This window comes from Alexandromys fortis, unplaced genomic scaffold, assembly GCF_014885135.2.
Source record: "Alexandromys fortis isolate MF-2015 unplaced genomic scaffold, M_Fortis_MF-2015_v1.1 scaffold_7, whole genome shotgun sequence".
Lineage (NCBI taxonomy): Eukaryota > Metazoa > Chordata > Mammalia > Rodentia > Cricetidae > Alexandromys > Alexandromys fortis.
In genome coordinates, this window is record NW_026067920.1 from 9,671,797 (window position 1) to 9,694,433 (window position 22,637).

The window sequence follows — 22,637 nt, forward strand, 5'->3', positions numbered from 1 at the left end:
CTGGACGAGAGTGCTCAAAATGCACCGTGAGTTTTTTAAATTAAATTTAGTTATTATTAGAGAGAGAGACTGGAGTGGATGATGAAGAGGAGAGATGCTGTAGGGACTGGGAAGTGACCAAGATTCTGGCTTCTCAGACATATCTACATATCTACGGCTAGCCATGCTGCCTCCCTAGTTGTTGACATCTTTTGGAGTGGCAGATACTCCATAGGAGATTAGAGTTTTTATTTGTGACCCTGCTAGGGAAGATTTGTTCTAGGCCTTTCTCTAGACTTTCTAGTAGATCCTTGGCTTCTGACAGTGTCATTCATGGTACTCTGCCTGTGTGTGAAACGGCCCAGACTTCCTCCTTTGATAAGGACAGCAGTCATACGGGAGGTACGCACCACCCCTGCTCCCTCTCTGTCTGTGGCTGTAGACTGTCCACTGAAGCCCTTCTTCCAGCCTGGCACGTGATGGGAGAACGTTAGCACAGTAGTGTACAAGCCCATGATGACAATAGCAATTATGGGCTCCTGTGCCATCTAAGGATTTTCGACAGGGCTTGAAGGAACCCCATGCTCCCTCTAGACTCTGAGACTGAGCCAGCAACTGAGCATCTCTGGAGTCTGGTTCTTTACCAACAAAACAAAGGTGACAAAGGCTGTTTTCCAAGATGCCAAGTAAGGTATGTCAGATAGACATAAGCAGAAGGGTAGCTGTGTCAGTGAGCAAAAGGGTCATTCTATGACCCACCTTCTTTCCAAACCCGAATATAGGTTCCTCCAGGTTCTCTTGAAAGCAGTTGCTGCTGACTCAAAAAAAAAATGAGTGAAGAAGGAATTGCAAGTCGACACAGAAGCAAGCAGGTGCAGCTTACTTATGAACTTTGCATTTAAATGACTTCACCATATGTCTTTCATTTTTTTTATGTAGTAGGAACACTTCTGGATATTGCTCAGGTTTGCTTTAATAAAACCACTAGGATATGAAACCATACAACACTAAGTGACAAGAGATTCTACCTGATGCAGATACTTGAGAAACCTTGCAGACTTATTAGTAAAGACAAGCAGGAATCAGGTGGTCACAGTGGTGCTTTTCAATGCAGTGACCTAAGGATAGAGCCGGACCGTCTTTTCGGCATCAGCTGGTGCTCTCCTTGGGTTTCAGCCAAAAGAACAGAGAGAGAAAAATGACCAGAGAATGAGGCTGCAGAGCACTAGGTGTGAACCTTCATGGAAGGGGCAGGACTGGGGTGAAAACAGCCTGGGTGCAGGCTGGTGCCAGGCAGGCTTCGCACTGGGAGTGTCTTCCTGGGGAGTCTGCTCCAAGCAGAGGGATTAGCAGGCTATCAAGCGATTCCAGAAGACCTTGGTTGTGAACTATTGGAAAGGTTGAGTGGAACATGTAAAAACGACAGTTTCATGGGGCTCAAACTAACACTAATTCCAATGAAAACTGGAACACCTTAAATTCTAATCCTTGCATCTATAGAATAGGAGGGCAGTTGCTCTTACCCCGAGAATCCCTGGGGTCCTCTAAAACAGAGTAGAGTTTGAGCAGGATAGATTGAAACTGAGCATTTGGAAATAGGGCCTCCTGTAGGAGGAATAATGTCTGGGTTACAAAATTTCGTGAGGGACATAGCTCCTGTGCACCCATGGGATCCAAAGGTGGCAAGGGCTCCTCTCATCCTTTCTACTGTCTGGTTCCTCTGGGACCCTCTTTAAAGGGGAACAGAGGCAGCGACCTCAGGGGTCCATCCTGAGCACCAGATGAAATTCTGTAAGGTCCATTCTGATAGTGAATGGATATCACGAGGGTGCAAACCAGGCATCAGCGGTGGATCTGTCCCTGCCACTTGTTCCGCAGGAAGAAAACGTCTTGCCATCATTTGCATGGCTAGCTCCTATTTAGGGAGTCAGCGGAGCTGTTTTATCTCTCCTTCCTGCCCTCACCCATCCATGCACCTATACCTGGACATTGCAGCGCTCTATTCTTGTTTAGAACAACAGACAGAGCTCCCACCACCCACCCAGGCGGTGGGCAAACCAGACACTTAGAGCTCCCTGCATGTGTGACCAGGGATCCACGGGGCTTCTCGGTGGGCATTGACTGAGTCTAAAGCGGAGTAAGGGCTCCTCTCCGGTGACCTGGTTCTGTTTGGGGAGGGGACATACACCTGGCAGGGCTGTTCCTCTCAACTGGGAATTTCGGCTTTTTTTTTTTTTTTTTTTTTTAAACGCCTCAAGAGACTCCTGGGGGTGGGGATGGGTGGGCTCCGCTGTGCATAGGTGGGAAAATCGAGGCTCGGAAAGGCAAGAGCGGTACCCAAGGTCACGTGGCCTCTCGGGCGAGTGAGACGTGGGGCGCAGAGTTGGGCGCGGACTCTGCCCGCCCAGGACCGGGGCTCGTGGGGCTTGCTTGTCGCAGCGCGGTCGCCGCGGAGGACCACAGCCGGGGCGCGGGCGGGCGCCAGTGCGCAGGCGCGGCGGGCGGGAGGGGACGCGCTCGGGGCGCGCGCGCTGGGCAGCCGGCGCCCCAACTCCGCCCGCCCCGCGCCCCGGCGCCTCGCCGCCCGCCGCCCGCCCGCCCCGGCGCCGCCGCCCGCGCCCCGGCGCCCCGGGCCGGCGAGGGGCGCGCCCGTGGCCGCGGCCGCTGCATGGCGCTGAGATGGCGGGGGCGCCGCGCGGCCAAGGCGGCGGCGGAGGCGCGGGCGAGCCCGGGGGCGCAGAGCGGGCGGCTGGGCCGGGCGGCCGGCGCGGGCTCCGGGCGTGTGGCGAGGAGTTCGCGTGCCCCGAGCTGGAGGCGCTGTTTCGCGGCTACACGCTGCGGCTGGAGCAGGCGGCCACGCTGAAGGCGCTGGCGGTGCTTAGCCTGCTGGCGGGCTCCCTGGCGCTGGCTGAACTGCTGGGCGCGCCGGGTCCCGCGCCTGGCCTCGCCAAGGGGTCTCACCCCGTGCACTGCATCCTCTTTCTGGCGCTGTTCGTGGTCACCAATGTCCGATCCCTGCAGGTGTCCCAGCTGCAGCAGGTCGGTCAGCTGGCGCTGTTCTTCAGCCTCACCTTCGCGCTACTCTGCTGCCCCTTCGCGCTGGGTGGCCCGGCGAGGGGTTCTGCGGGAGGCGCAGTGGGAGCCGCGGTTGCTGAGCAGGGGGTTTGGCAACTCCTTTTGATCACCTTCGTGTCCTATGCCTTGCTGCCCGTGCGCAGCCTGCTGGTCATCGGCTTCGGGCTTGTGGTGGCTGCCTCTCACTTACTGGTCACAGCCGCCTTGGTCCCTGCCAAGCGCCCACGTCTCTGGAGGACGGTAAGTGCCATCACGCGCCCTCCATTGGGTTGGAGACACACCTGCCAGCGGGACTGCTGGTGCCAGGAGTTTAACATTCTTCTTTCTATGGGGAGGGTGGGGAAACTGAGGTTCTGAAGAGAGGTGTGAGTGTTCAAGGTCACTCAGCAAGCTGGGAATGCAGTCAGGGTTAGCACTTGGGGTTTCTTCCGAGATAAGAGTCCACAGTGTCTTTAGGGTGGAGACGCGAGACCGCGCGTGTGTGTGTGTGTGTGTGTGTGTGTGTGTGTGTGTGTGTAAAACGCCCAAGGTCAGGCAGTATTTGTGTGCCCAAGCGGGAGCCTAAGCCTGACCCACTGCTTTGGGTTGCACCCATCTCCGTTGAGGGATGAAAAGTGGGAGGATGCGCGGATGCGCGGTCTTGAGGCCAGGCTTCTAGTCTGGCGGAGCGCTCAGTCCCTGGGCTCCTCTCCAGTTCACCTATAGCGGCAGCGTCTGGGGCTTGCTTCTCAATTCCGCGGACCCGTGGGAGCAGTCAGTGGGAGGGAATGGACTTTGAACGCCTCCTATATCTCTAACCATCCTAACTCCTGTTCCAAAGGAGAGGAGTTTGCCAAGGTCACTCACAATCTGATCTTCACCCTCTCTGCTCCTAGAAGCCTTTACCCTTGTTCCACAGAGCCTGGAACTTTGTCTCTTTCAACTTGGGCGGGTGAGGTGGCTGCTGGGACAAGGGCATAGGATTCCTCTTGAGGCTCCTCCTGGACTCCGGATGTCCCTGTTCTCCCAGACCACTGTACCCAGACACATGGGGGTGGTGATGGTGGACCGGGAGACAGTTCCCAGGAGTTTGGTACCTTCCCCTGCACTGGTCCTGCCTAGGATTGGCAGCTGAGGGAGTGTTGTGTTTCTAGGTCTAGCTACAGAACAGCAGGAGGGAGATGAGAGGCAGATAGGTGGGGGAGCCCATATAAGGAAAGAAGGTAGCCTTGGGAGCACATGGGAAGTTGTGGGGGGCTGGGCTGCGCCAGGATCCAAATTGGGGGAGAATAGCTGGTGTGTGTGAGAGAGGGGGGGGTGTTAGTCAGGTGTACCTGGCAACTATAGGATGCACACCCTCTCCTGATGTCAGGAAGCAGTACATGGTTCCAGAGGCCATGATGGCAGGTCTCATGCTCAGCATACATTGTAGGGCTAGTGAGAGACATGGGCTCAGGTCCTTTTTAAACTGGTAATTTTCTCCCCTACCCAGCCCCTTGGCATTCCTTTTAGAGCAAAGATGTAAAAGGCCAGAGGGAGGAGTCTGCGAAGGTGCCAGTGCCCCTCCCTCTGGGATAGAGGAGCCCTTGTTACTCCAGTGCGGGAAGGAAGCTCACGTGAAAACAAGGATTCTTAGGTAGCTGGTACCCAGGTTTCCCAGTGACTGACCTCCAATTTGATATAAATCCCCCATCCCTCACTGAACTCAGCCATGCCCCTGCCACAGGGGAAGATGCTGCTTCCACAGAGGCAGTGTGAAGGTAAAATGTCCATAAGGAAAGCATGTGTTGAAAATCCTCTGCCATTTCGAAAGCATTTTATCCTCTATAATATTTGTATTCACGTCTCATATTGACGCCTAAATGGGGATCAAGGTAGGGAAACCTGTAATGAAGGGAAGCACGTAGGTAGTCCTCAAGGGTTTCAAACGTCTTCCCCTTACAGAATACCAAGCACCCTGCAGCCTGTCAGTGAACTCTGCCCCTTAGTGTTTGAGATGTCCGGAGAAGGTGGCACTTGCTTTAGGAAGTGCTGGTGTACTTCACCGCCTTTCTGCCACCTCCCTTCAGCCCGTTTCCTCTGCTGATGGCGCTGCCTCCTCGCCTCCTAATTCTAGGCAGGCAGTAATGGGGAAGAAGGTTTGGAGCAGCTATGCAGAAGAATCTGAGAGAATGAGTCATGGTGGAAACCCTGTAGGGTGGCCCTTGCTGCACACACAGGGGATGCTGCTTTTGGGGTGTTAGTTCTGCACAGGAGTCCTTTGGAGCTGAGTCTTAGGAAAGCTCCAGAGTCAGGTGGGCTTCCCCACTTCAGACCTTCCGGTCAAGGGTAGAGACTCCGAGCAGACCTGCATTTTGCAGAGAGGTTTGGGCTCCAAATCCTGTCCTGTGCAGGGAAGAAGGTCCCTTCCAGAACCGCTGCCCATCTTCAGGGAGGTTCCGAGAGCCGTGGGGAAGTAAGATAGAAGAGCAGAAGGCCACTGTCTCAGCGTGCTACTGAGGGGAGGAGGTTCTTGGGAAAAGTGGGCCTGGGCTGGTCTAGCCAGTGGCCCACGGCCTCCATCCACAGTGGTCTCCTGCCATCCCTTCCTGAGCCTGGGGTAGACGACACAGACAGACTTGTGCCCACTGGCTCTGAGCTTTACCTAGTGTTCTTCGTAGACCCCGTGCGCTTGCTTTTTGCCCCAGATGAGTCTGTATTACTGTTATTATCTTTTTTCTCTTTGAAGTAGCTCAGGTCTACTGAACTTGTCTACACTGTGTGTTTTCAGCTAGGCTGCCTATCAGGGTAGAGGAAATGGACTTCAGTTTCTGTCGGATGCCTGTAATGGAGATCAGGGTTGTTAAGGAATATGTTTGCTCTTGTTTCTGTCTGTCACCCAAGCTGTGGGCAGCGCCCTCTGGGGTTCCGATGGCTTCTGATGTATTCTCTTTACTTTAACATCCTTGCCATCTCTGGGGTAAGGGCTGAGTTCCTTGGGTGCACGGGTAACTTTGTGCACAGAGCAGGTGGGCTTGTGAGTGAGGGGTCTCCAAGCATTTCAGGGGTGCTTGCAAAATCCTGTGAGCTGGGGTGCTGGAGGATCTCTGTGCCTCGGTTTCCCCCACTGTCAATGGGAGCAGTGTCATAGGACAGCTGCGTTTTCTAGGTACCATGTGTGGACCATGTCTGGAAGGCGTTCCGTGTCCTGTCAGCCTTCTGAAATCAATGACGTGGAATCTGCCATCTTAGTCAGGTGCGTGATGTCACTGATCTGCTAGTTTCTCTCTGGCTGTGCGAGCCGCACTTTGGAGCGAGGTGCTTTCAATGTGTTGAGATCACCCATGGAAAGGGACTCCTAGGATGTGATGACAGGACACGCTGCCTGTCCTCTTCCTACTGCAATGGCCCGAGCTGAATGTGGCCAGGAGGGCCCTGTGGCTGTGGTGGGGTGGTGTCCCTGCGACCCGGGGCCTGTGCCTTCCCCTTGCTTGGCAGGCCCTATGGAGCCAGGACTGGCAGCCTAGGAGGTTAGAGGAGTGGGACCCAAGCCTCAGTGTGGACAGGACTAGCAGGGGGCGGGGCAGGGAGACTGCTCTATTAACTGTGGGCTCTTGTTTTCATCTAGGGATGAGTGAGGCAAGGAAGGAACCTCTGCTCTGTAGGACACTGTTTTACTGTGTCTGGGGACATGAGTCATACCTGCCCCTCCCCTGTTCACCCTCACGTGCAAGCACACATGCCCGCTCAGAAGCACACTCACTCACACACTCCCGTGCAGGCACCTACACAAATGCTTCACGTGCATCCTGCCATATTCTCCCACTCGCTCACTTGTGTTTGCATGTAGACACACCCATGATCCTATATGCCCTCCCACACATCCACACAAATACACCTCCACGCATACTCAAGCTCACTGTCACCTTTGTATCCATGCAGATGCACATGGAAACACACACACAAATCAGTGCACATTCAAGACCCTCGATGGACGTTCACATCCGCCTGTATATACCTATGTGCACCTATGCCCACACACCAGTACATACATGTTCACCTGCACTTAGAACCTCATGTCTTCTTGTGCACACACAAAGCATACACACATTTAGGAGTGGATATAATCTTACACACACGTGACACTCGGTTGTGCAAGCTCATGGACACTCAGGCCAGGGGGATGTTCCAGTGTATTTTCTTTGGGGTAGATGCGTCAGTAGGGGGAGATGTATCCTCAAGGACAGATGTAGCCTGGACAGAGTCCCAGCAGTACCTGGACAGTGTCCTGTACCCCTGCTTTCATGTCCTTGTGTTACTTCATGGTCTTGACTGTAGAATGAGGAGTCCACGCTCAGACCTTGTCTGGATCCGTGAGATTATGTGCGCCTGAGTGGGGCCAACGTGCCATAAGGACAGTGACTAGGTCTGGGATTTTCGAGCACTCAATGAGATGAGTGGACCTCCCACCACTCAACCCAGGCCAGTATGGGCTTGTGTCCTGTGTTTCCCACTTCCCTCCCTGGGACTCGTCCTCTCATTTTTTTTTTTTTCTGAGACAGGGTTTCTCTGTGTAGCTTTGGCGCCTGTCCTGGAACTAGCTCTCATAGACCAGGCTGGCCTTGAACTCAGAGATCCTCCTGCCTCTGCCTCCCTAGCACCGGGATTAAAGGTGTGCGCCACCACCGCCCAGCTGTGCTCTGATCTTTTCAACCATCTCCATTCCCCTGCCCTCTTCTCCGTTGTGTGCTGGGACCTACTGAGTTCTTATGCTAAGGTGCCCCGCCCTCTTACAACGTGCTGTGCTGAGACACCAGCCTCAGGAGGAGGGTGGCAGTCCAGGCCGGGACTGAAGGCAGTGTAGATCCTGAATGATTGGCCCTTGAATTGGAAAAAGGCAGGGCCTGATTTGATGTCCAAGTTGGGTGTTTGCTCTGCCTTTAGTCGGGAATAAGAAGAAAGCTTAGAGTCATGCTGCTTGAATCCCAGGGTTCAGAACGGAGGAGACCCTGGATGCCGCACTATGGGGGTCAACCCAATGTGGCCACCTTCATGTGTGTGCACACTCAGGTGTGTGTTCATGTATGTGTGTACATAGGTCACACACAGGTACACACTCGTGTCTGTGCATGTATCCATGTTTGGGTGTGCATGTGTGTTCAGAGGAGTTGGCAGCGTCCAGAAGATGAGTCAGGGGAACAGGAAGCCACCTGTAGTGTGACAGGGCCCTGTGGTGTCCCTGTTCCAGCCTCTGAGCTGCAGATGCTCTGAGCAACATGTTGTGGATCTGAATACAGAGCTTACCTTTACTCCGAGAGCGCAGGACAGCTCACAGGCCTAGCACAGTGTTTCTGAAAGAGGTGCTCCGGCCTTCGGGAGTGGCCGTGCTCGTACACAGTGCGGGGCTGGCCTGGCTCCCCAGTGCTTGCAAGGCTCAAGTGTCCTCTTCTCAGCCTTGTGCCTCATCTGATTGCCCTCATGACACATGCTGTGTGGCGCTCGTTCTCCTGCTGTTTTGTTCTCTGCTTTCCTGGAGCACTGATGATACTTCTGATGGATAGGAGGGATGTTTTTGCTCACACAGTAGTCTCCATGAGGAGGTGTGGTGTGTGCATCTTGTACGGGGAACATGGCCAGTTCAGAGCACCTGGTCATTTCCTGCTGTCTGAACATTATCATGGTCCTAGGCCAGCACCAGACCATGAGTGCCCACGGTCCACTGGACCTCTTAACCCTGCATAGAGTCCTTGTAGTGCTGTCCCCAGGCAACAGACCTGAGTGCTCTTCATAAACCTATATATTTTTTAATTCTTTGGAAGGTGTCTCCCCTCCCCTACTCATCAGCATGATACAGAGCTAAATCTAGAGCTCTTAGCCTATGGCTACTAGCCAGCTCTTCCATGAGAATTATTACTGTAAGGTACTGCCCTGTCCACCTGCCTGTGCAGCCCAGGGTCATCTGTGGGATCCTCCCAATGACCGTGCAACCCTAGAAGAAGCTTTGTCTTGCTGGCAGTGCATTTGGTGGAGTCTCCTCAAGAGGGTATGGGCAAGTTCAAGACTCTGGAAAGTGGCAGGTGGAGAGAACCAGATGCAGGGGCTGCCCACTCCAGAACGTTCCACGCCTGCAGGGGACAAGTATGTCATCAGCCTTCTGATTGGTCACGTTGGAGGTGTGCTGGGCACCTGTCAGCATGAGGATGAGGATGGTGTGTGGAGGTCACTGCTTCGTGTCGTGTCTTCAGCCACGCCCTTCTCACAGAAGGGAGGTGTGTCTGTTTGGGAGGATGATTGGTTGCTGTCTGAAGCAATGCAGCCCCGAAAGGGCTGGGAAACTCAACCCTTGAACCATGGCAGGTGTTCTTCCAGCATTATATTCCCTGTGGTATGAGGGGTTAATTGAGTGATCATGTATTAGGAATCATTGGTTGAGCCTAAAAAAAAAAAAAAAAACTCCTTCACTGGTGTATACTTCAGAATGTTTCCCGAGAACTTTAGAGGGACTGCCAGGAAGGGTCTCATCCAAAGATCAAGACTGGGCTCTCAACCAGCCATATTCTCTCTGAACGACTTCTGTCGATGTTCAGGTGTCTGAAGAGGTCCGAGATGCAGAGACATTCCAGGTACTAGGGGTGGGGAATGGGCAAGCCTGAAATGGGGCTGTCTGAGGATCCAGTGGGTGAACTCGGGCCTCCCCTCTGGAAGGCTTAGATGGCCACTGTGGTATTGCTCCCTGATCCTCTAGGCAGAGTATCTGGAGCTGGGTGCTGTCTATGGTGAGAGCTGTCACTGAGGTGCCGTGTCAGCTAGAGCCTCCCATCTGGTTCCTTACCTCCTACCTTTCATTCAGAGTTCTTGGTGTCCCTGCATAGGTCCTTCTTGTCTTCCTTGTCATATGGTGTATGTGGTCTGGGAGGAGAGGCCCCAGTTGCTTGGAGATGGGGACTGTAAGGGTGACTAAGTGCAGCTTCTATGTGGGTCCCTACGACCCCTGAGAGCCTTTTGACATTGAGAGACAAGGAGTTAAAGCAGGAAACACCAAGGATCATGCTTCTGAGGTCACAGCGAGAGCCATTTCCTGGCCTGGTGACGACAGCTCCCTTAGTTGGGAACTGGGTGAACGGAGCTTGTGAGGAGTCACCATATCCTTGTTTTTAAACTTGTTTTTATTTTAATCATGGAAAATTCAGACCTGCCCAGAAGTGGCTACCGGTACTATGATCCCTAGACTGCCATCCTGCCTCCAGCCAAGATCAGCATTCTGCTGGTTCCCTTTCAAATGATGCTAATTCCGAAGCGTTTACTAATTCAGAACCAGAGAGCGAACAAGCAATTACATTAATTTAAAAACACACTTGTGTGTGGTGTTGAAAAAGCAACCACGGTTGGAAGAAAGTGGCATGCAATCCCCACGCAAGCCCTGTGGACACCCATAGGCAGGGACAGAACAGTGTCTAGCTAAGGAGCCCCAGAAGGCAGGCGCCTAGAGGCTGACCAGCCCCCGTAGCCTGACCTATGGGGATGCTGTTCAAGGTGATGGCTGCCTGTGGATTTGCCACTAACTGTGCCTTGGGCTGTGTGGGATTCAGCTTCTTCTCTGGAACGGCAAAGATGCCGTAAACAAAAGTGAGGGGAAATGCAGAACCGGCTCACGCTCGCACGTCCTTGTGGCCCAGGCTGCCTGCAGGACTCTTTTGCCCGACAGACAGCTTGAATGATGCCTGGCCTTGCTACTTGCTGCAGGGCAGCCCAGAACACCACGGGTTGACAGCTGGGGCAAATTCAATGGACAGGTTTGCATACTAAATAGGGATGCAGATAAATATGGGGACTACAGGATGACAGAGGGTCACTCTAGGGGTCGGAAAGGCCTCCAGGTCATGGCTGCAGCTAGGGGAGCAGTCCTGAGGATGTGAGCTGCCTAGAGCCGTATGCTGCCCGTGTGCTAGGACATGCATTGTGTCTTCGGTGCTCGCCATAAGAGGGCAGGACACTGGGAGGTAGGTCTGGGCCAGGTTAGCCTCCAGCATGATGGCGTTTTAAGGCTCTTTCCAGAGCATAAGATGTCAGGAGGGTCTTTTGAGAGAGTGGTTCCAATTAGCATAGGATATACTGGTGGTGAGGGTAGATGGAGATGGAACGCCCAGAGCCCTAAGGGACAGAAATTGCTGAGATGAGGGGCAAGAGGGGACTCACAGCCTCTGGCCTTGACAGGGCCGCCTGTGGCACAGGGAGAGAGGCAAGTGCCTGGGATGTGGGATAATGATGTCAGGTTGGGAAAGGTCCTTTCTTCAGGATGGTGGGATGAGGGAGTGGCCAAGGCCAGGGCTGGCCAGGTGTGACTATAGTGACTTCCTGGCGTCTGTCCTGTGCCCATCCAGCTCTGATGATTTTTCCCATCTCTTTGGGGTACTGGGTTTTCAGCAGCAAGTGCTTCACCTCTGGGGAGGGGGGCGTGGCTTGTCACTGCCAAGCTGCTGTTACTGTCTTGCTGAGAGATGTTGCTGAGTGCCCTCCTCAGTCTTCCCATCAAGTTACCCTTTTCTGTATTCTTTGTCCTTGTCCTCTTGGGGTGGGGGTGCTTCCTCCCTAATCTGGGGAGTGGGGAATTTACCTTCCAAAGTGCAGGGTAGCCGTGAGTGGCTGGGAATGTTGCCAGTGTCTGCTGCCCCCCATCCTGTTTTACATAGCCATTGATTTCTGTCAGTATGACTCTTTTTACACTTGGCTGGCAACTAACTCAGTACCACTTGGTTTTGGTGCTCAGGTGGTCCTGGCATGGCTACTTGCAGCCTTTTCATGTGCTTTTGTGTGTTCTGAATGTAGCCTCACCCCTCTGACCCTTAACACGCCTCTTCCTTACTCTGTGACATGTAGGATGCCCCAGACTCATTAATAGATATTCTGTTCCAGTCGGAGAATCAGCCTTTCCATCCAGGGGCCCTTTCTTGTTGTTTGACATAGGGTCTCACTATAGCCCGGATTGGCCTTGAATTACCATTCTCCTGCCTCAGTCTCCTGAATGCTGGGATCACAGGTATATACCACCACACCTGGCTGAGGTCTAGTTTCTCTCAGAGGTTCTTATTAGAAACCACCGTCTGGGCTCTGGGTACCCTTGTTGTTCCTGGGACCCCGCTGCTTCTGTCAGCAGTGCCAACAGAGTCACAAGTGTACACATCCCTGTAAATATTGTGTTTGAGCCCATCTGCTTCTGAGTTAAGCTGAACACAAGTTCATCCCGATACCTCTGACTGTAGCATGTCACCCATGGACAGCCCCAACTCTTTTGCTGGGACATAACCCCCTCCTGTACTGTGAGAGCTGGCTCTGGTGATGTTTTGAGCATGCCGGGCAAGCATATGTTGATGTTGCTCCTGGTCTCTTTCTTGGAACCTGCTGCATGTGTAGAATGTTAGGAGGGATCCTGGGTTCCTGGGAGATCCTTCTGCTTTGGGTTCCGCCTCACCAATCAGGGACCATAGAGAGGCCATGAACTGATTTGCAGCTGGTCCTCTGGGTTTGACGCCAGTCTGCCCTGCATCTTGATGGGGAGGTGAGTGATTCCTTGTTGCTAGTTTGCTTCTGATTTCTGTGAGGTGGACACTGGTTTGGATGCAGGGTCTGCCCCCACGACTGGGGCGTCATTCAGGCAGGGGCCACTGCAGGGGATTGTGCACGTGTTATCGTCCCTGGGAAGCCCTGTTTTCTTCCTTGCCCTTATTGTTTCTGACTGAAGAATGGGGTCAGTGGCACAGAGTGAGCTGGAGATGCAAGGACAATGTGGAGCAGTTATTGGTGCTGGCCCTGTTCCCACAGACCCTGTTAGCCCTGCCGTGCCATGCGCGAACGTCTGCCTGACAGGGTGGGGTTCATGAGGAATATCGATGACATTCTGTGAGATTAGCATGATCATTGTGTGTGGTGTGGAGTGTGCGTGTGTGTATGGCGAGATTGGGGCTTTTGGAAGCACAAGACTAGTTGCGACGCCTTGAGCATTACACCCACCCTTGCCACACCCACTCCTGAAAGAGCTGTGGAGCCCAGTGTCAAGACTCAGAATCTTAGAGGGAATCAGAAGGGAAGCAGTTGCAGCTAAACAGGAGAGATAATTTAAAAGGGCACACATGACTGGGAGGACGGCCAGAGAGAACACACAAAGACCAGGAGCCTGGGCCATACACTGCCTCAATGCCGCTGTGGTCAGTGGCGGCCATAGGTCAGGATGCCGTCGGGAGTATGGAGGTAGAATGGGAGCTAGGCAGCTCCCCTGTGGAGATCCGATAGCCTGTGGCTCCTCGGTCTCTGGTCAGCTCATGATGACCCTAAACCACCTTCCTCTTACCATTATGAGCAGGCACTCAGCCACATCGTCAGCTTCATGTACTGGGGAATGTGTTCCCACTTTGGCCAGAAGAGAGAGCTTCATGGGGAGAACTGAGAATCACTACCCATGGATAACATGGGTGGTGGGTTTGCGTTATTGAATGCTTTTGTAGCAGGAGTTCAGGGGTTAGCGAGGTGGGGCAGACCTGGGCAGGTGAGAGGTACTTATCAGATGTCCCTTACTCTTTCTGGGGGGCCACTTCCCTCCCACAAACCCTTCTCCACAGTGCTGTCTGTGGGGGACAGGCTGTTTGATCCACTGACCACTTTCCCTTGGAGGGGCCCGCAGGAGGACGGCATCTTGTAGAATTTTGACTTCACTGAGGACACAGCCTTTTAGATGTCCTCAGGGTGGCTGGATATACTTCTCTTCTGGAGCGGGCAGACTTTTAGCTAGTGGACATGGAGAGGGGAGCTTCTCACTTCTGACCAGGGATACCGAGAAGCCGGGGGGCTCCCAGGGCTACCCCTGTACTTTGTGGAGATGGGCAGCCAGACTGTCTAACAGCCCCCACAGCTTCCCACTCCATATACAAGGGCTCTGGTGCGTGTGTGGAAGAAGGGCTAGTTCATGAAGCCTAGCACACTGACAGGTGAGTGCACCAGTTCTTACCTCTTCCCTCCACTCCCAATCATACCCACAATCTGGGCCCACACATTCTCAGCGGATGTCACGGGAGGAAAGAAGCTCCAGCGTGGGCAGATCTCAGAAGGGAGGCTTTTGCTGTAGTTTCTACTTAAGGGGTGTGTCTGCCTGACTTTCACTTCCTTTAAAAGGTGGAAGTAGCCTCTTGTTGAGGCCCTTCTCTGGGGCTCACCAGCTCAGCTGTTAGCCTGGCTCATTCCTCCGGCCTTGGCCTACTGTAGACCGCCATACTGTTCAGGGACTGGTCAGATCTTCCATTAGTGCTCAGCGTGTTATGTTGTCCTGAAAGATGACCACCTGCCTGGTCTCTCAACACTTCAGCCTTGGATTTTGTTCTGTGTTGAAGGCAAGGGGAGGGAGAGGCTATACCATTGATATCTCCATGTGGCCCTGAGCATCTCATACAGGGTCACCTTTGTAATGGCTGTGATGTCCAACCCAGTATGTGCTGAGGGTCCAGATGTCCTGTCTGCTCAGTGTTCAGATCTAGAGATGTGACTTTAGCCCTGAGTTCTAGTTTTGCTTTTGGGACTGGTGGCTTTAGAAGGTTTGATAGACGGTGACAAGCCTTGCTCAGGGTTCTGCAAGCCCTTCAAACAGCAGCAGGCCTGGATCTTAGACTGAAGTAACCATGAGCCCTATACCATCGGTTCCCCCACTATGTGTTTTCCAGAGAACTCTGCTGCCCTCTCTGGGAGGTGCTGACGCTAGTTGTCTTTGCTGTTTGTGTCATGTGACCTCACATGCTTTGCACATATTCTGCTCTTTGGCTGTGGTCTCTGTCTTCCAACCCCTGGAGCACCACCTGCTTGAGCAATCGCCTGGTGTACTTAACGACAGTGAAACGGCTTGGAATAGCCTGTAGCGCTGAGCACGTGGGCCAGTCAGTGGGTCCAGTTATTCCAAGAGGAAGTAACACACAGCGGGGTGAGGGTCGAGGTTAGCGACTGAGGACAAAGAGGGACTCGCTCGTTCTCATCCTTAGCAAGTTCCATGAATTCCGGGTCACAGTGAGACCCTTTGGGGTCATGTGGTAAAGTCAGGGTTACAGGGAATGCTCTCTTCGATGTGTTCCTAGGGTACAGGTGACCACTACTGGTTTAAATGATTATGAGATGCATAATGGGATTCATGAATTTGGAGGTGGGTACCAAGCCAGAAGGGGTCTAGTGTTCGATGACAAAGCCTGGAGTGTCAGTAGTCACAGGATGATGGCAAAAGCAAATCAAAGAACTTGCCTGGCCATACTCTCACCATCACCTTCATAGATGCGACCCCAGGAAGGTCCGTGCAGTAAACCTCTGAATGAACAGTTGCTTCCATTGCTTGAGCTTTGGCTCTAGTTTCCATTATTAAAGGCTTTTGCAAGAAACAACTCGGCTTCGGGCTTCCTGTGCTTGCACATCAAGTCAAGGTTAAGACCACTCGTGAGACCTGGGTGCTTTGTTAAGAGAGTCCCCAGGTCTGGTCCTTGTTTCAGTTGACTTTCAAAGATGTCATCTCGCACAACCTGAGTTTGAAGATGCCCAGATCCCTGTCTGATGCCCAGATCTGTCCCCTATGGTTTCCCAGGCTGGATCTCCCACTTATTCCCAGTCAGCATTAGGGAGTGTCAGGGCCTGACAGATCTTGTCCCAGGGCTGTCTCAGGCCCACTCCTGGTTAGGACATCTCCCCAGGCTCTCCTGGCAGCTGTTAGGAGATGCTTGCTCCAGCTTTTGCTGTGCTTACTGACCTTGCTCTCTGTGTGTAGAGTGTGGCACAGCCATGTCCCGACTCCTTAGGGATTATCTCTGAGGAGCAGGAACATTCCAAGTCTGCATTCTCCTCCTCCCTCATGTAGAAGTGGGAATGCCTTGTTAATCAGATAGAAATTCCACACCTTGGCCGCTGACAGACCCACATTTCCTTGGGCTGGATGAGTGTCCCCTGTTCTGGGGGGGCTGCCATGATGTGACTCATGACAAACTCTGGTCCTGTGGTCCGCTAGGACCTGGGACAGGCAGGGGATAGAGACTGTCAGGAGAAGGTATTCACAGTTGATGTTTGGGATCTGAGCTGAGTTCTTTGGCCATGGCCAGTATCTGTGAAGTCTCTGTTCCTGTGGAGTCTTGACTAGAACCAGGTCAGGGCCTGGCAAGCGTGGTGGAAGGGGTTGTTTACAGAGCGGGGCCTACTCTGCTTGTGCTACAGTTTACTCTGTGCCCGAATCAATGACTCGAGTTTTATTTTTGTCTCCTTAACTCCTCTGAATCTTTCTAGGGTGTTCCATGTAGTGTTGAAAGCAGCCATTTCATATTCTTATGTTGTAGGTGTGTTGTTTGTACGGGACTGTCATAACAGAGTGCCACAGAGTTGGGGATGATGGTTTATATAACAGAAATGTCTTTTCTCGTGGTGCTGGAGGCTGGGATCTACAATCTGGGTGGGGGTAGGACTGGCTCCTCGGGGTCTCTCACAGTCCTGCATCCTGGTCTCTTCTTATTGGTCAGGCCGGATCGGAGTTCACCCTTATGATCTCATTTTACTTTAATTACCTCTTTTAATAACCTGTTTCTAAATACAACTACATCCTGAGGTCGTCCAGCCTCAATGTTTTGACATACAAAATTGGGAGGAAATAAAATTCAGCCCGGGGTATAGATGGAGCTCTCCCTCAATCCCATGATCTGCTGTGGCATCACTGTCTGTTGGGAAGGCAGAAGTGTGTTTCCGCCATGTGTGGCTCCCACGGTGTTTCACTGTGGGTCTGGGCAGGGCTTGAATGTCCCTGGGTGGCTGTGAGTCTGGAGCTGGCTGAGGGGTTGACGGAGAGTCCCCTTGGTGGCTTCCGTGGTGACCCGGGTCCTCCTGCCCCTGAGTGGTCTGAACTCAACACTCTGCCACTGTTCTCTCTCTCCCACAGCTTGGTGCCAATGCCCTGCTCTTCGTGGGCGTGAACATGTATGGCGTCTTCGTGCGCATCTTGACGGAGCGCTCACAGAGGAAGGCCTTTCTGCAGGCTCGAAGCTGCATCGAGGACCGACTGCGGCTGGAGGATGAGAACGAGAAGCAGGTCAGTGTGTTCAGTGTGAGGTGGTCCTTTGGTCACCTCTGTCTCTCTCCCAGTTTTGCTGGGTTTCGACATTATCTGACTAAGGGCAGTTGTGGCTGTAAGGTGCCTGCCTCTTCTCGCTGTGAGCCTCAGTCTACCCTTTAAGGGCAAGGTTGTAATGCTCAGTGTTTCGTGGTGGTGTCGGGAAGAGAGGATGTGATGAACAGACAGCCGTGGCTTGCTTCTCTGAAGCAGCTGAACTACTTGTAAGCCGTGGGTGGCCATGGGGTGGCATGTGGGTGTCTCTTATCTTTCTGATGCATCTGTAGTGTGATGAGCCAGGCTTGGGAGGGTGAGATGGGTCCTGGGCACACCTCAGCTGAATATGAATGTGCAGCTGGCCCTGACCCTCTGCTCTTAGGCATTCAGCGTCCTTCCTGTGAGACAGTGTAACTGTCACCCTATTCTGCAGATGAAGTAGGCTAGGAGGGCACCCCACATCAGCCCCTTTGTCTCCTGTGGTTCGTCACCTGTGTGTCCTTGTCTGGTGGAGGGAGGAAACTGAGCCCATTGGGTGAGTAAGAGTGACTCAAGGAAGCCTAGGAGTGAGGCTTGGTGTACCACGGGTGCCTTTGCTAGAAGAAGCCAGACTCTTATCTAGGCTTGGGGCTCATAGGTACTCTGTGTACCTCTTGCTAAAGTCTCATAGTGGGTGTTCAGGCTATGGACAGAGTACTCATTTCTCAACCGTTTTTTCCTTCCTTATCAATAAAAGATATTATTACACCCACTGTTAATTTTAAAACATTTCTTCAAATGTCTAGACACTGTAATGCAATGTAGTATTTATAGCAAAGTTTGGATCTAATTGAAGAATAAATCACATAAGTATTTTTAGACCGTGTGTGCTAATGAGTGCGCGGACACATGGTTGGGCATGTGGAGGGTGGTGTGCGTTTGTGTGCATGGGTGTGTCCATACCCGTAGAAATGCGTCGGTGGATGTCTGTGCATTTGCATTTGTACACACGGGTGCATATGGAGCTGTGGGAATGTCTGGATATGTATATGTGTTTGTGTGTATATCCATGTGTAGGCATTTGTGCATGCATGTGTGCATGTCCATGTGCACACGGATATTGTTGTATACCGTATGTATGAATATGTGGATCAGACATCTTCACAGGCTTTTTCCTTGGCTTCTAGAGCCATCATACTGGTATTGAGAGTTCCATGGTACTCTGTAAGAATTTCTTGAATGAGGCTTTTTTTTTTTTACCTTGGATCCAGGATTTCGATGTGCAGCTCAAGCCTTGAGCTCTTCATCTCTCCCAGCTTCGGCCTCCCAGATGCTGGAAGCGTCGTCACGCGCCACCGGGCCCAGCCTGCCCCTGGCGTTATTAGCTTCACAAGGTCGAGAAGTGAATCCTCAGGAAATCTTCTTGTCTCAGAGCTAACAGTATCCTGCAGGGCTGGAGCAGCAGGCTTCAGTGTGGGCTGTGCTCGTGTGTGTTTGTGAAGAAGCCCGTGGCTGCCTCTCATTTTCATCTGCTGCTCAGTGTTTTCCTACGTCCTTGGCTTTTGTCTGATTTCATTTCTCTCTTATCTTCCCTGCATTTTCTATTGCTTTCCGTGCTTATAGCCTTTTTCCTTTCCTAGCTTTTCTTTAAGGCTATGGAGGTAATTTTATTTTTACTTAGCTGTAATTTAATTTTATTTTGATTAGTATGTATTAATCAGGTATGCTGATTTAGAGGTGCAGTGTGATATTTCAGCATGCACATGCAGTTTGCACCAATCAACTCAGGACAATTAACATTTCCTTCCTGGCTATTTTTTTATCCCATTGCACTCTTTTCTGCTAGTTTTTCCTAAAATGCACAGTAGGTTGTGATAAAGCCACTCCACCCTGCTGGGAACCCCAGAATATAGTCCTCGCTGTGCTTCGGCACCTATTACCCAACCTTCATCTGTAACGCTGCTCCCATACTCTGGCTGTTGCTATTCTACACTGTGTTGGCTTGTTTTAGCTTCTGTGTATGAGCGTGGGTCTATTTAGCTCAGCCTCATGTCCTCTGGTCCCATTCATTTTGCAGATGGCATGATTGTGTCCTACTCCATGGCTGAATAATATTCATATTCCGTATCCCTCCAGCTACTGGCAGTCACTGAGGCTGCTTTCCTGTCTTAGCTCTTGTGACTAGTGTCGCTGCTTGAGTGCGTCACCTCTCTTGGTTTTGTAGCAGCCTCAGGATCAAGGCCATTTGCAGCCCTATGGGTGAGGAAGGCAGATGAGGGGACCTCCAGTCCCCATGGACTGGATGGCGGTGGTGGTAGGTGGTTCCGCATCATCAGCAGGGAATGGTAGAAGAGCCTTCAGAAGGGCTGAGCTGGTGGAACCTCAGGGGAGGAGCATAGGCAAGGACCGCAGTGGGTCACCATAGTGTGTACGGCTTATTAAGACCTCCTGTGTTCTCAGCTCAGAGTAGATCAGGAGGCTGAACTGTTCCTGCATGGCTGCTCGGGGACGGTCTTGAGCCACGGCAAGCATGAGAACCAGAAAGCCAAGGTCCCTGGCACAAGTAGGAAACATGGGTTGGGTAAGGGGAGAGCAGTGTCCAGGCACGTTCTGGACGCAGTGGGGTGAACTACCAGGGATTTGGAGATCTCGGTTTCTCCCTTCCCTGGAAAAGAGGCTGTAACTGAGGGTGCCAGGCAAGGGGAAGACTGGGCTCAGTTCTCGGAGCAGGTGCTGCACTCAGGAGACTCAGGCATGTGGCTGCCAGATGTACTGTGTGTCTGTGGTCCACCCTGGCCCTCTGGGTCTGTAAAGGGCAGAGCAGTGGGCGGTGCTGATCTAAGACACGAACCTCTGCATGACTCTCTCCCATCACCATCCTCTCCATCTTGTCCCAGGGACTTCTGGAGCAGACAGAAATCACAGAGACAGTAGGACCACGCCCCAGCATAATGCTCAGGGCTGCAATGCCTCATTCCATTTCCACAGTGTGCAGTTTGTTGGCCTTGACCCTGTTGCCATAGCTGTTCTTGTCCAAGTTCAGTTCTCTGCTGTTCTGGCAGCGTGTGCGGCCCCTGCATCTTGCAAAAGCCTCTGAATGTCCTGGGTATTGGTACCGAGTGAGAATGTGCCATTGGAGACTACTGAGGTTTTTGGTACCTCTTACAATGTGTTTTGGTCCCAGCCTCGTAAAGTAGGAGTATTAAATACAACCACCGGAAACCTGTGCCCATTGTGGCTGGGCTGTACTGGCAGATCTGGTTATGCTTCTGCCGATGCTTCAAACTTGGCTCCTCACATTATTTTAGGCTATGAGGCCTCCTTCACCTGAATCAGCAGAACTTATTTCACTCTTGCTTTAAAGGGAGTAAGGATACAGTCTATTTTGGGGCAAAGATGAGTGACCAAGGTCAAGATGGCATTCGCTATGGAATGACCTGCTCCATCATGAGAGAGAGAGAGAGAGAGAGAGAGAGAGAGAGAGAGAGAGAGAACGAGAACATGCACTGGTATTGCCAATGGGCAAGAGAGCCATACATCAGTGATTCAGCAAATCAGGTGTGGATTCTCAGGTAGGTGGGCAACAGGCAATGGGGAAGGAAGTCTTTCTAGAGGTTTCAGACATTCGTAGAGTATGCTTAGCATTCGGGTTGATGGAAGCTAAGCTGCTAAACTTAGCAACGATCATGAGTGTTAAAGGTAAGTTGCCGTTTATCTAAAGAACCTGATAGTTCAGAGTAATTTGGCTTTCATTCTGCAACATTCCAGCTCCCCGTCACAATGCTCTGTAGTCTCTAACAGAGAATTAGCGGCTTTGGAAAGCTTCCGCCCCGCATGGAAGAATGTGCTAAGAGCTATTCCTGCTTTCTCTGCCCTGTGTGTGTGTGCGTGCATGCACATGCATGTGCATATATACATATGTGGGGGGAGAGAGAGCATGTGTGTGAGAGTGTGTATGTGTGACTGTGTGAGAGCATGTGTGTGTGTGGCTGCATGCGTGTGTGTGCATGCGTGTGTGAGAGATAGAGAGCATGTGTGCATGCGAAAGTATGTACGTATGAGTGTGTGTGTATGTGCGTGAGAGCATGTGCGTGTGAGTGTATGCATGAACATATATGTATGAGAGAGTATGTGTGTGTGTATGTATGAATGTGTGTGAGAGAGAACATGCGTGTGAGTGTGTACGTATGAGTCTGTGTGTATAGTATGCCTGAGGTTTATTCTTTGGGGCGGATTTCAGATGTAGTAAATGACCCATCTTCCTTAATAAACAAACTGGGACCAAAACAAGAGGAAATCTTGTCCTGTGGGATCTGCGAGGAATAGGAAGCCTGCTGCACACATGTTCATTCTGTAGAGAAGACAGGAGTTAAATCCAGTTACAATTCAGAGCTGTCTGCAGAGTGGCCTCAGCTGCATCAGCCTGTGGTGCTGCTTCTGGTCGATCAACCTAAGACCTGGGTCTCAGAGATTTTAAACAGCTCGGGGAGGAGGGCAGAACCCTGGCCGAACAGAGCATCTCTTACCCGAGGGAGCCGTGGCCACTCCCTTCTTCGTGTCACTTTTGGCTTGCTCACGCGTTCACAGAAGTGCATGTTCACAGAGGACCGAGCTGAATTGCTCCGAGGCTAGAACAGAGGCGTCAAAGTTTATTCTTTGAAGTAGAAAAATATGAGAGAGATGGAGCAAGAAGAAAGACGCCCGTGAGGCCGGTGAGGCCCGGAAAGGTGGTTACAGACAAAACAGCCAACCGAAATAGAAACCTGGGGCACACAGGGATCGTTTGATGCCTGTGAGAACTTGAAAACTTCAATAGATAAAACAGGCCAATTACTAGAAAAGCACCAGTAACCAGAGGTGATCCTAGAAAGAGAGCTGAAACCCCTACAGCCGTGAAAAATACCCATCAGAACTGTATTTATTGTTATATTGTCACGTTGTGTTTTTCTTACCTTGCAAGGCTGGGGGTTGAACCCAGGACTGCACATGGCAGGGAAGTGCTCTCCCACGGAGCTGTGCCCTAATCCCCAAGCAAGAGCAGAGGTTTGCAGATGAGTTCTCTATATCAGCCAGGAAGCTAACAGCTGAACCTGGCCCTGGCAAGAGAGTGTTCTTTTTGGGATTAGCCCTTCCTGGTGATTACACTGGGCCAAGCTCGGAGTCTCAGCTAGGACAGGTGGGTTGGGGTGACTGTGGAAGCCTGTTTCCCTGTCTGGTTTTCATTAGCGATTCTTTAGGGGCCTGTGTGATTCTGGTTCCTTAGTAGACTGGGAAGGCGTTTATTGGCTGCTTGTCCTTTTGTTAATACATGGGGTTCTAGACAGGAGGCCAGTATGCTTATTGTTGGAGCGACCTGACTCTTAAGAGTAGTTTGTTTAACAGTAGCCAGGGCACCTGGCAAATGGAATAGAGACCCCGGTGGTTGGCCTGGCTTGGGTCAGCTTCAATTCCTCCTGTCTTATGGTCAGATGCTGGGCAGGGGAAGTGATCGTTTCTATTCTCCCTCCCTCCCTTCCTCCCTCCCTCCCTCCCTTCTTCCTCC

The 22,637-nt window shown here is 52.1% G+C and overlaps 1 protein-coding gene across 1 annotated transcript in view; it reads left to right on the forward strand.

Moving 5' to 3' along the window:
• Positions 1–2,658: 2,658 nt before the first annotated feature.
• Adcy1 (adenylate cyclase 1) overlaps positions 2,659–22,637 on the forward strand; it is a 110,678-nt gene continuing 90,699 nt past the window's right edge. Inside the window, exons 1-2 of the mRNA XM_050141382.1 lie at positions 2,659–3,294; positions 16,949–17,098. Of these exons, the coding sequence (XP_049997339.1) occupies positions 2,659–3,294; positions 16,949–17,098 (786 nt within the window). The remainder of the gene's footprint in view (positions 3,295–16,948; positions 17,099–22,637) is intronic.